General features: G+C 34.1%; 2 protein-coding genes across 6 annotated transcripts in view; one reads left to right on the top strand and one right to left on the bottom strand.

Moving 5' to 3' along the window:
• Window positions 1-3,048, top strand: part of SKP2 (S-phase kinase-associated protein 2, E3 ubiquitin protein ligase) — a 31,391-nt gene extending 28,343 nt beyond the window's left edge. For both annotated transcript variants that reach the window (XM_012002371.1, XM_012002372.1), the window contains one exon: window positions 1,610-3,048. In XM_012002371.1, coding sequence (XP_011857761.1) covers window positions 1,610-1,823 — 214 coding nt within the window. In that variant the 3' untranslated portion in view covers window positions 1,824-3,048. The remainder of the gene's footprint in view (window positions 1-1,609) is intronic.
• A 3,116-nt stretch (window positions 3,049-6,164) lies between these two features.
• NADK2 (NAD kinase 2, mitochondrial) overlaps window positions 6,165-13,146 on the bottom strand; it is a 45,456-nt gene continuing 38,474 nt past the window's right edge. For all 4 annotated transcript variants that reach the window (XM_012002367.1, XM_012002369.1, XM_012002368.1 and 1 more), the window contains 2 exons: window positions 10,850-10,973; window positions 6,165-8,593 (listed from right to left, as the gene is read on the bottom strand). In XM_012002367.1, coding sequence (XP_011857757.1) covers window positions 8,455-8,593; window positions 10,850-10,973 — 263 coding nt within the window. In that variant the 3' untranslated portion in view covers window positions 6,165-8,454. The remainder of the gene's footprint in view (window positions 8,594-10,849; window positions 10,974-13,146) is intronic.

Raw genomic sequence — 13,146 nt, 5'->3', positions numbered from 1 at the left:
TTGGCTAATTTGGATATACCAGAACCAGAATTCTCATAGTAATTACAATGTTTCTCAAATTTCACATGGTTGGAGCTGGATTGCTGTCATCGTAAGTGATTAAGTATCTGTGTATTGTGATCTTACTTTGATACTGTTTCTACATTCCAGAAAGCAGTTTACTTAATGACAGCAATTTGTTCTTTCTGATTTTCTTTGGTTATATGCCTTTAGATCTTACTGTCCCCTTGTGAACAAGCATATTTATTTCATTTGGATAGTGCTTTTATTTTGTAAATTAGCCTTCATCCTGTACTCAGCTAACATATATTAAACATTTGTGGGGTTTAAGACACCTTGTGGAATGTAGAATAAATACATTTCGGGGAGTAGTGGGAAGACTGGAAGAGCAGGTTAGACACGGAAGGTCTTCAGACTAGCTGAACAGCCTGGGTTCTGTAAACACGAGAGAAGCATCAAAGGTTTTGGAGCAGATGAATGACTAACGGGAGCTAGGCTTTAGGAAGATGCCTTGGAAATTAGTATATAGAACAGGCTAGAAGGAAGAAAGACTGGAGGTCAGGTGACAGTTACAAGGAAGGTTTGGGGCTTTTTTAAAGTAATTATTGACAATGTGAAGATATAAAGGATGTTTCTGACTTTAGGTCATTGAGGTGCTCATTGATCTGTAGTAGGATTTTGTTGAAATTCCAAAATAAATGTTCCCTTTCCTGAGACTTTGTACTGTGTGTCCCAACCGTGAGCAAATACAGATCAGAGAGTTGAATTTCTAGGCACATAGATCTGAGTTAAGAAGAAAAAAATCATTACCAACACCAAACAGTATTTACTTTGGAGAAACAGAATTTGAGAAACTGATTTGTGAAACAGAATTTCACTGTTAACAGGGTTTAATTTCATCTAATGTGAAATACCTAAAGGGACTGGCTTATCTATGCAGAAAAAAATGGTAATATGTAGGGAGGTAAGATGGCTATTGCGTCCTATAAAAGGTGTGATTTTTAACCCATTTTCTCCACCTGTACCCAACTACATAACCCTATCTAAAATATCTTAGGGAAGTCAGTGGTAGTTTTCATCACACATAATGGACTTGTTGACTATGAACCATTATTAAGAAGTTCATCAATCCTGACAACATCTCCCTTTGAGAGATGAGCCTAGTTCAAATAAAGGTCAAGTTCATATCCTTAATTTGCATGTAACCTGTGGTGGTTCCAGCTGGTGCCACAGTAAAACATTTGCTTCTACCATCCCTCACTTGCTAGTTTCTTCTCACAATACAGTAACCCTATTCAGATCACTATATAAATCACAACTGGAGAAAGGAAGCGAATATGGTTGGATTCTGAAAGAAACCTGAGTTTCTAAGGTTATTAGGAACCTCATTCAATAAAATGCAGCAGTGCGTTTCCTAATGCCTGTTGCTCAAGCGATATGGTCTGTGCTTTCCAGTTTAATTTGCTATTTTCTCAAATCATTTATTGTAAATTGTATTTTCAGACTGCATTTTGTAGATGATACAAATTGTAAAATTTGGGTCATATAACTCTAGTCAAACAGTTTCCATAGATACTGCCATTCTAAAAGTCTTTTTCTTCCTTTCCAGTGAACTTGGAGAAATTCCCACACTGAAAACACTACAAGTTTTTGGAATCGTGCCAGACGGTACCCTTCAACTGTTAAAAGAAGCCCTTCCTCACCTGCAAATTAATTGCTCCCATTTCACCACCATTGCCAGGCCAACTATTGGCAACAAAAAGAACCAGGAGATATGGGGCATCAAGTGCCGACTGACACTGCAAAAGCCCAGTTGTCTATGAAGTATTTATTGCAGGATGGTGCCTCTTCTTTAGAACAGGGAAAATAAGCAGGAAGCCCAGTTGCTGGAGTACTTAGCTAGTTTTATTCTTGGTTTTCCCTTTGCCTTCATTCTGCAAGTATACTAGTGAACCATTTGAGGGGGAAAACTATGAAATCTTGCTTTTTGAAATGATTCTAAAAGCTTCTATCACTGCTTTGCTCTTAAGAGCCAAAGTTGTAGGCCTTTTGAAATTTTGGGAGAGTGAGCCTATAATTTCAAGACACCTTAAAGAACAAAATTTGAGCCACCTCTTCCAAGTACCCTTCTTATTAAGTCTATTCAGAATCAAGCTTAAAAATTACCACCAGCAAACAATCTTCATAGCCCATATAACTTTTATCTATTTAATTTTATAGTATTGCTTTATAAGACAGCTTAGAAGAACAATAAGCTATTTGTATTATGAGCTGAACAAAAAGAGAATCATAGGATAGTAGCGTCTAAGGCCATCTTTTCTGGGAATAGGAAAGAGAAAAATGCATTTTAATTTTGCCTTTAGATTTGAAATTAGGTTAATAGAAATAAGTAATCCCATGTAATTCACCTTAAAACTTACAGAAGACTAAACATTACAAAACCCAGAGGTATAGAATTGGTATAGGATTTGAAGGCCCAGGAGACAGTTTTCTATGACAGGTTAATTTGAAGTATCCTGTAATGTTCATTAAGTTACTGTTTCCAGAATCTAAATTAGATGAGAAATATAATTGTGGTTTTCTAACTTGATAATCAAATTATGTTAACATGGGTCCTTTAGCTTTTAAAATGACTTGCTTTGTTTTAGAAAGGTGGTATTAATCCAGTCTGTATTCTTGAAAATTTGGATGGAAGAATTCTGAAGTTGCCTGCTGTTTTCCTTTAGCGCTGAGGTTCTTAAGGTTACTTTTTTATTACTCTGGAATCAAGTATTTTAAATTGTCTTTTTTTAAATGATCTCTCACCAATAATTGTTTGAAACTATCCATTTTTAAGGTCATCAGACCTACAGTTCCCTAAGAGGAACTGCATTTTCTCTTCAATCAGAAATAATACAATAGAAGCAGGTATATGTTCCATGGAGTTTCAGTAGTAAGCACTACTTATACCTACATAAGAGTTAAAATCCAGATGTGGGACCTTTTGATACCATCAGTGATACATGTATTTTCTAAACTGGTACAGAGAAGTGAAAAAGATCAAATTCTACTTCTTAAAAGTCACAAAAACTAGTTTAAATTGATGACTTCATATGTTCAAAATGTAACGACAAAAAAAAAGCCAAAACCTGTCATTTGTATTAACTGTTTTTTTTTTTTAATCAAAAATTGTAATGTTAGAAACATAGTATGAAGTGCCTTTATCTGCTTAGACCTAACGAAGATTTTAAAGTTGGGTTACACAGGAAATGATTATGCTTCAATTTCTTAGTAGTTAAAAAGTGCTAAATACTACTTGAAATTATTGTTTACAGGTTAGTGACAAGAGCTGGGGTTAGGATCCAGTTGGACTCTAACATCCAGATGCCCTCAAACATACAGAACTTCCAAACTCAAGTCCAGCCATAAGCTATTTTGCCAACATGTCAGAGCAATCTGTATTTTTGTATGTGATTTCTACTTTTATAGACTTGTTTTAAAATAAACACATTTTTATAAAAATGAGTACTTAAGCTAAGTTGTATTCCTTTTTTCTTTAAGTGTTGTGGTTAAAATTTGAAAGCATTTAGTGTGGTGTGCCATTTGGCTTAGATACCTCTAAATAAGACTCTTCAAAACAGAGCCCTGTTTTGACCTTTCTACTTCATATGCTTAGCACATTGAAAAAAAAAATAATGCCTTTTTAAAAGGGGCTAATACAGGCTTATCTTTAAAGTGCTTCCAGTAGTAATATACTTAAAAACCTTTGAATTCAAGTGACAAAGGAGTACTATCAATAAAAGTCAGCTAGTAGCATTTTAAAAATATATTTGATTAGGTTATACTATGTATTTTATTGTCATTCAGAAACTATTTGAATGTTCACTGTATGCCCAGAGGTCTTCCAGGAATTCTGTTCCTTTTGAACCTTTCCATTCAAATGGTAGAATGGTGATTCTTGAATATCACCCAATTGTCTTGGTCCTATCACCACTATGCCTTTTTTAATGATGAAAAACGTCAAACATATGCCAAAAAAAAAAAGAGAATATGATGGACCCCATCATCCAGTTTCAACAGTCAACTCCTGGCCAATCTCACTTAATCCATGGTCTCAACCATTCCCCTCCAATACAGATAATTTTGAAGCAAAACCCAGACCATAATATCATAACTATTTCAGTATAAACCTCTAAAAGATAGGGATGCTCCTGCATGAATCCTGAAGCATGGTATATCAAGATGGTGTTGAAAACTCCTCAGTTATCTCGTGTTTTCTTCAGTGGGTTTATTTTGCTCAGGATCCAAACATGGTGTACCTACTGCATTTAAATTCTCTAAATCTTAATCTTAGAGTTTCTTCCTTTCTTTCCTTGTAACTTATTTATTGAAGAAACTATGTTATCTGTCCTGTGTTCTACATTCTGGATTTTGCGTCTATCCCTGGAATGATAGGTTAATCTGTCCCCTATTCCCATAAAACGGTAGTTAGATCTAGCAACAAAAAGCTCTAGACCAGGGGTGATTTTCTCCCACCCAGGAGATACTTGGTAACATGTGAAGGCATTTTTGGTAGTCATGAGAAGTGCTACTGGCATATAGGCAACAGAGGCTGAGGATGCTGCTGACTACAGGACAGCCCCCCACAACAAAGAATTGTCTTGACAAAATGTCAATAGTGTCAGTGCTCTAGAGGCTTGTATCATCAAGTTTTTCTTTTTTTTTAATCAAGGAGACACCTGATAAGTAATACTCTGTTCTATTCCGAGACACACCTGTCTGTTTCATTTTTACTGCTGTCACTTTACCTGCTCTTGCGCTCTTGATTCCTAATAGATCCTATCCACAAGCTCCAAAGACATAAGAGACACTGGCCAAGTGCAAAACTTTATTTCTGGATAAAGCACTTGTGTCCTATCCTGGTGAACCCAATTACACTTCAACACTTATTGACCACCTACAATGTGCAGGATACAACAGCCCAGGAGAAGATGCAGAGCCTATGAGGAAAGAAAGGCAAGTAGTCTAGAGACTGGGCAAACTAGAAAGAAACCTCTTGTCACTGCTTACCCTAACCATGGAACAAGCAAAATGACAACCTCCTCTTTCTTTACTATTCCAATCCCCACCTAGCCAAATATCCCAGAAAGTCAAAGTTTTCTTCACCAAGAGACCAACCCTTCAAGATACAAGTCAAAGACCTAAAAGCCTGTACTAATGATAACTCAAAACATAACTGCTTTGAATTACTATGTTTTAGCAAATCTAAATACTAAAATGCTGATATTTTTACATTTCTCTAAATACCAGATATCTAAATTATAATTTTGAGCATTAAAATCACTATATTTAAGGTATTCATATTAACACTTACAATATGCTCTTCTACTTTAGCTTTAGTCAGTGATTTTCTTTAAAAAAAAAGTCTTAAAGCCCGTAAGACTTAAAAACTCTTCACACCTTAATGTAGAAAACTTAAAAAGCCCTCTCACTGACTTATGCCCTAATCCCTTGAGTATTTTTACTGTTAAGAATAAATAGCCTTTGAAAAAATAAAATTGAACTATTCTTTAGTTCGGCAATTCATTAGTACATTTACTCTTACCTCCCCAACCATTATATTTAGGTGTTGCATTATCCCTGAGATCTTTTTTGTAAAATTGTCTTGGTAGATGCTATTCTTAAGTATAAGGATGCATAAATATTGGTACAATTGAATGAATTTAAGTGATTTAATTTCTAAATGTACATTATTTTCACAACTGAGCAAAATATATAACGGATCCTTAAACTTGTATTTGACAACTTTTTCAACTCAAGTGGATATTTTACAATAAAAATGTGTTCACAGGCTCTTTCTGCTTATTAAAAAGTGAAATCAATGCAGTAAAACATGTAATATGATTTAATGTACAGGGACCATGAATGTAAATACACAAGGAGTATCAAAAATATTAAGTCAAAATTATCTGAAGAGTCTACATTGACCAGGTAAGCACTTCACCCTCTGATTTAATAACTAATCATTCTATGTCAAATGTTAACAGTCAATGAAGTAAACAGGGCACAGAATAATAGTACACAGCAGTGGGGAAACACTTCTGAAACATAACATTTTGTGAAAACTAGTTTTCAAATAGTGACCCTGGAGAGTTAGGAAAATAAGAAATGTTAAAAAGAAGAGGTAACAGTGGTGTAATTTTATTCACATAGGGTTGCCATTAAAAGGTTAACTCACTCAAACACATTTTTGCTATGCTAACATTCCTTTGCCTCTCATTTTTACAAATAAATCCCCACCACAGAGCAGAAATGTTAGAAATTTTATCACAAATGGAGCACATTATTTTTAAAACCTTTTAGAATATGGCTTAAAATTTTACATAGCAAGTTACCTATTAATATGTTACATATTAACAGATCTATTTGGACAATCAGATTTCCTTGAGATTAAAGACGGAGCTGGCATTTTTTCTTTAAGAAGGCATTTTAAGGCCGGGCATGGTGGCTCATGCCTGTAATCCCAGCACCTTGGGAGGCTGAGGTGGGCAGATCACAAGGTCAGGAGTTTGAGACCAGCCTGACCAACATGGTGAAACCCCATCTCTACTAAAAATACAAAAAATCAGCCAGGCGTGGTGTTGCATGCCTGTAATCCCAGCTACTTGGGAGGCTGAGGCAGGAGAATCGCTTGAACCCAGGAGATGGAGGTTGCAGAGCCGAGACTGTGCCACTGCACTCCAGCCTGGGCGACAAAGCAAGACTCTGTCTCTAAAAAAAAAAAAAGAAGGTATTTTGAGCCTGTTAGGGGAGGTTCTATAGTGTGGAGCTTCTTTATAAAGTGGTCTTATGTATATAAAAAAAAAAAAAAAAAAACAAGCCAGAAACCAGATCCAGCTCTGGGAAAACACTACATTTTAATGTATTTCTATCTGGTATGTCATAAGTTCTTTGCTATGAATGTCTATGCAGATACTTTAAGAAAAATTGATTCTCTGGATATATATCAAAACCTAGATTAACTTTGTACATTAACATTTTAAAAAATTGATAAGAACAACATGTTAAATATTGGCAAAACTAAGAGCACTCAATTTGATTATCCATCCAGCTTTCACAGAATTTACTTCTGAGCCCACAAGACTCAAAATTGTATAAGGATAGAGTCTGTTTCGTTCATCAACATATGTAGCACCTGACATAGTAGTACATGGCACAGAGTGGGTGTTCAATAAATATCTGTTAATGACTGAACAGAAATTTTCAGCAGCAAGTGAAAGAAACACATGACTTTGAACAATGGCATGAGAATACCAACTGTTTCATTATGCAATGACAGGATCTTTTGGCAAAAATTCTAGGATTACTTATAAGTAGATCAAGAATTAGATAATTTCCTCCAAAAATAAAGGAATTCTCATAATGGGGTGGGGGGTGGGGAAAAAGTCCTAACATTTTATCCTAAAAGCAATTCTGTAAAACTTGGAGTATAAGCTAGGTGAAAACCACACTACTAAGGAAGGCAATTCTAAAACTACTGTGTTTTACATATTTATTAAAGAATCCATTATTTGTGATAATACTCCTAACACAGGTAAAAATATGTTTACAATATTTTACCAAACTCCTAATAGAAAATGTCTAATCAGTTCATCCTTTTAGTCTCTGAATCTTTCTTCCATCTTTAAAATTTGAGCATTTTAAAGACAGAAGAAACCTGTAGGACTCACGTCATTTTTTAAAAAATTGACTTAAAACACTTATTGGATAACTAATACATTTGTAACAGCATTATGATTTGTTCTGATATCTGTATTTCACCCAGCACTGCTGAAATTACACGGAATGAAACTCAAATGAAAGCATTCATCTATAATTTCAAAAATGATTATTTGAAATTTTTAAATCAATAGTCATAACATCATCCTTGTGTTCTGAAATTAGAAAATTCTTAGCACATATACAAACATATTTACCTATGTCAATTAGGTCAATGTCAGGATTTATCAAAATTCTCTGTCATGAAAATTTTTTCAAAATCTTGATTTTCGGGTACTATAAAAAATATGCACTAATCAAATGATATGTGTTCAGTTCTGACAATCCCACAATTAGGAGGAAAGGGAAGGAAAAAACACTTATACAGTTAAGTTTCAAATCCTAAATATTTAGTCCTTTATTTAAGCCTGCCCCTATAAATTTAAAAAGATATCAGCACTCTTGGTTACCAATTGTAAGCAATATAAAAATTTCACTGCTATCAATTCTAATTAGTTCAGTCCATCCATTTTCTTATACAGTGAATGTCTTTTTTTCTATCAGAATTCAACAGAAGAATAATGCAAATCTCACTTCTGAGCCCACAGGCAAGTAGTCTCAACAATAACCAAAAAAAATGTCACTTTACGACTGGTAGTCTGTTTCTGAAGTAAAAGTATTTTCTCCAGTAATCAAAATTTGTCATGAGGAAATCCTTCACTGTTCTAGAAGCACAGTTCGAAGCTCATCTTCTTTATTGATCATCATCGAAGCAATTGCACCATCATTAAATTCAAAAGAAGTTCCTCCATCCACAACCATACAGGCATCCCAACAACGAGAACGAACACAAACCCTAGGCAGAAGGAAATATCTCATTAAATAGTAATAGTTTTCTTAATCTTAACTAATAGGTTATTTTAATCCTGAATTTTAACCTCACACATCACTTGGGCCTCCATTTTAAAAATCAAGTTGTTCACTGGTATGAGAAAATTAGTGACTATGTAAATATATGGGTATATTATGAAGGTCTCCAAACGCAAATGTTCAGGATAGCACCATTCACACAAGCATTCAGCAGTAAAGAAGTGCAGACCTGACTGAACTCACAGGCTGTTTTCATACGATTGAATGTTGAATTACTAACATCACAAATACTAAGTATTGAACAAGAGTGTTAACTATTTTCATGTAACATTTTTACTTAAGTATAACACATATACAGAGCAGTTGGGTATGTGTATATGTATACAGGTATACATAATTATTAATGTACAGTTCAGTGAACACACTTATGATCACCCAACTCAGGAATCAACTGTTACCCAGCTTGCCAGAAGCTCCCTCACTGCCTTCTCCCAGTCACTATCCCTGCTCCCTCCTCAAGCATACCTACCTTCCTAATTTCTATCACTGTAGTAGTAATAGCTTTGTCTGTTCTTGAGCTTTATATAAATGGAAGAATATAATATGCACAGTGGTGTCTGTCTTCTTTTCAATAGTATGTTTGCGAAATTCATCCATGTTATTATGTGTAATATTAATAGTAGTGTGTTCATTTTTAATGCTGTATGAAATCACTTCTATTGTATGAAAACACCAAAATTCATCTCTCTCTTCTACTATTCATGGACATTTGGGTTTTTGGCTATTGGGAGTAGAGCGGTTATGAATATTCTTGAATGTCTTTGTGCACATATTTCTGTTGGTGCATACATTTCTGTTGGATATATACCTCAAAGGGGAATTATTGGATCACTGTGTATGCTATGTGCAGGTTTGCTAGGTAACTGCCAAACAATTTTCCAAGCTATATATTCCTAACAGAAATTTAGGAATATACAGAAAGTTGTAGTTACTCCTCCTTGCCAACAACTGGTACCTTAGCCATTCTGGTGGGTGTATATGGTAGTGTATTATGTAGTTTTAATTAGCATTTCCCAGATGAATAATAAGATCATGTTTTTCATATGTTTATTAGCCATATGAATATCACCTTTTGTGAAATGCCTGACTTTGGCCATTTTTCTATCACGTTGCCTGCCTTTTTCTTATTGTCAGTAGGAATTTTTATATACTAAATATTCTGGCTATGAGCCCATTGCTGGATATAGGTCCTGAAAATATCTTTCTCGCTCTGCCTTTTTGTTTTCCTAATTGTATCTTTTGATTACTGGCAGTTCTTACTTCCAGTGTAGTTCAATTTATCAATCTTTTGTTGTTACAGTGCTTTTTATGACATGTTTAAGAAATCTTTTCCAACTGTCAAAATCACAAAGCTATTCTCCTATTAGCAAAAACTTAAATATAAGTAGTATATATCTTTGAAGGAGTCTTTGTCGTCTCACTCAAACTGAGTAGAGATCTGTAGATTAATCAAATTAACTGTCAAATGACAACGTGAATTTTAAGATAAATTTCCTTATTTGTGTCTAACCTGGGGAAAAAATTAATTGTATGTCTATAAAGAGAAAATATGTACACTGAGGTCAGCAATTTGTAATTACTTAAGCTGTTTTCTGCTTGCCATGAGATAGATGACATTTTCTCGGAATTTTACATTTTCTTGTTAATTTGGAAAATTGGGGAACCTTTACAAAATAAGAACTTATATCCACTTTTTTATATCCTCTCTCCTCAAAAATAAAATGAAGCAAATTCAATAGGTGGGAGGTCACTTTTAGGGAAAACCTAAAAGAAATGAAAACTATTCTAAAGGTTTATTGCTATGCAATCTAAGTTTTCTATCAGTGTTTATCATGTTTTTATTCTACAGCTTATGAAAAAGAAGGGGCTTTCTATTCAGCTTCTTTTACAATTATTGTGTCTTGGTTCATTTTTTAAAAACCAACAAATCACTGAAAAAAATAACTGTACCCTTTCTAGTCACTTAAGTTTTAGCTTCTCTAAAATGGCACAGTAAGTGTACAAGAAAATATGATTTTAGCCGGGTTAGCATGATACCTTATTACTTTCACAGGTTCGACTTTTCCTGCTAGATTAAGTTTGAATGAGCAAATTTAATGAAATTAAATTGTTTTCAAACCAAGTGTGCTTTGTAACAATGAAAGGGATGAAAATAGTCAGAAGTCAGACCGAGGATGCTTACTTTGAGGAGAAACAACGCTGACGACTGCTTGAGAAAACTCTATTTGCTATTGGTTCTCGAATACTGAAAAGTATTTTTGGTTCTTCTGGACTGTAGAGCAGTGATTCATTATATTCATTTGTTACTACAAAGAAAAAAAAATATTACCACACTCAATAAAAGATGGTCACTTCTGAGAATGGCAAAACAAAAAATAGATGCCATCCCCCATTTAAAATTAATTCAGTTCCAAAAGTCTATTTGGGAACAAGGTTCTTGAAACTCGTAACACATATTCCATTAAAAACAGTAACAAAAAACCTTATAAATAAGAATTAGGTACCATGATTTGCCCACAGAAACACACATCACCCACAATACAGTAGAAATAGGTACAATTGGGGAAAAAGAAAAAAAAAAAAAAACCACTAGCTTCAGAGCTTGTAATTAAACAATGGAGTGTATGCATTCAAAAAAGGAACTTGAGTTGCCATATTGCCCTGCCAAGTTCTTTCCAAAATACCACATCAAAGAGCTCATAACTATGATCATAAGCAAACAGCGTCGATATAAAATGCAGTCTCAAACGACAACAGGCAATATCCTTTCTCCAATACATCAACATATTTTTTTACAAATCTTTGGGACCTTTCTCTCTAATCAAGAGGCACATGAAGGCTGGAATACAAAGCACAAATTGGTTGAGAAAATTACAAAGATATCAGGCCTGAAAGTAAGTTTAGTTGAGTACTACATTAAAAAAATTAAAAGACTGTCAGATAATCTACCTTATTTACGAAAGTTTCATTTGAATTACTGGCTTTAAAAAAAATCTAATTCACTCACAAAAATAAAACTTTGGCTCTGTGACACACCACAAAAAAGCATGCTAGCTCTGAAAGAAATTTCAAAGGAGTAATTTCACAAATGTCTGTAACAGTGATTGCATCACTGGCATTCACTGTTGCTTCTAAAGATAGTCAAATCTTGAAAGGAATGCCATTCATCAAAGTAAAGCTTTGGTATGTTTATTAAAAGAAGAAAATCACTATGATACATATATATGTGTGTATATGTATGTGTATATAGGTGTGTCTGTGTATGTGTATGTATATACCCTTAATTTATATATATACCTGACATAAATTTCAGTTATTTTATATATATTGTTTTTTAAGTTGAATTATATAATTAAGAAGCAATTACTCTATGTGCCTAACTTTCCTTTCATACAGATTTACTGCTGGTGCTAATTCATGAACCATGATTAAAATAATCTTGTAGGTCTCAAATTGAGTGAAGGAGACCAGAATCCATTTTAGAAGGCTGAATGGGGCTTGAGAGATTTGCTTCTTTTTTCAAACTATTTTAGAGGCAAACTGTCCCCCCAAAAAAGGAAGTCTTATGTGGAAACCTAACAATAAAGATAAACTGACACTATTAAAATACTGTATCAGGTTAGAAGGTATTGCTAACTCATTTTAAGGTAACCAATGAGAATGAGGCTGTTAAGATAACTCAAATCCAAGCATTTATGTCTATGGATGACAGTTGCAGTCTTACATGTATCAATATTCACTTTATGTCTATATATTTTTTGTCATATATGTTGAGAAGATCCTTACATAGGTATGTAGATGTAACTTTAAACACATTTTGGTTTGTGGTTTTATAAAAAACAATCTACCTTGAAATTTTAGGATATCCTTCAATGGAGATAGCAAAAAATAGCTTTAATTTGAGGTGCATACAAGAATGATCCTGGTAGATAAGTAGACTTCAGTGTGTTACAATCTGATATGCAAATCAAACAAATGTGTTTTTCAGTTTAAAAATTTAAATTGTTTTAAACCGAATGTAAAGAATACATTTGAAGAACTCCTAGAAACACCAGCTAGATGATCTACTTTAACCCCCTCTTTTTACAGCTGTGGAGGATCACAGCCTTGCCCAAGTTTCACAGCTGATGTAGTAGATCTGGAACTGGAACCTACGATTTCAGATTTCTTGATAAGTATTCTTTCTCTAACAGCGCTAATTCTCTTAAAGGAATCTTGAGGTAATCAGGCAAAACTAGGGAGAAGAATGTTAAAAAGAATATTCGAGTGAATAAGAAAATAAGCACTCATAGCTCAGTGAATTCTATCTCAGAGGATATTAATGGCATAGTGAATTTAGCTATGCACTTACTATTTGTGAGATAAAGATTTTTCTGTAATTCCCTATCCCCCAGGACATGTTTGCAGTTATACTGCTTTGACTTAAGAGTTGTATTTCAGGGTTGACTAAAAATCACAACAACCAAGTCCAACTTTAAT

The sequence above is a fragment of the Mandrillus leucophaeus genome, unplaced genomic scaffold (genome assembly GCF_000951045.1).
Source record: "Mandrillus leucophaeus isolate KB7577 unplaced genomic scaffold, Mleu.le_1.0 Scaffold684, whole genome shotgun sequence".
Lineage (NCBI taxonomy): Eukaryota > Metazoa > Chordata > Mammalia > Primates > Cercopithecidae > Mandrillus > Mandrillus leucophaeus.
Note: the sequence above shows the minus strand (reverse complement) of the source record. Positions and strands in the feature narration are given on the sequence as shown.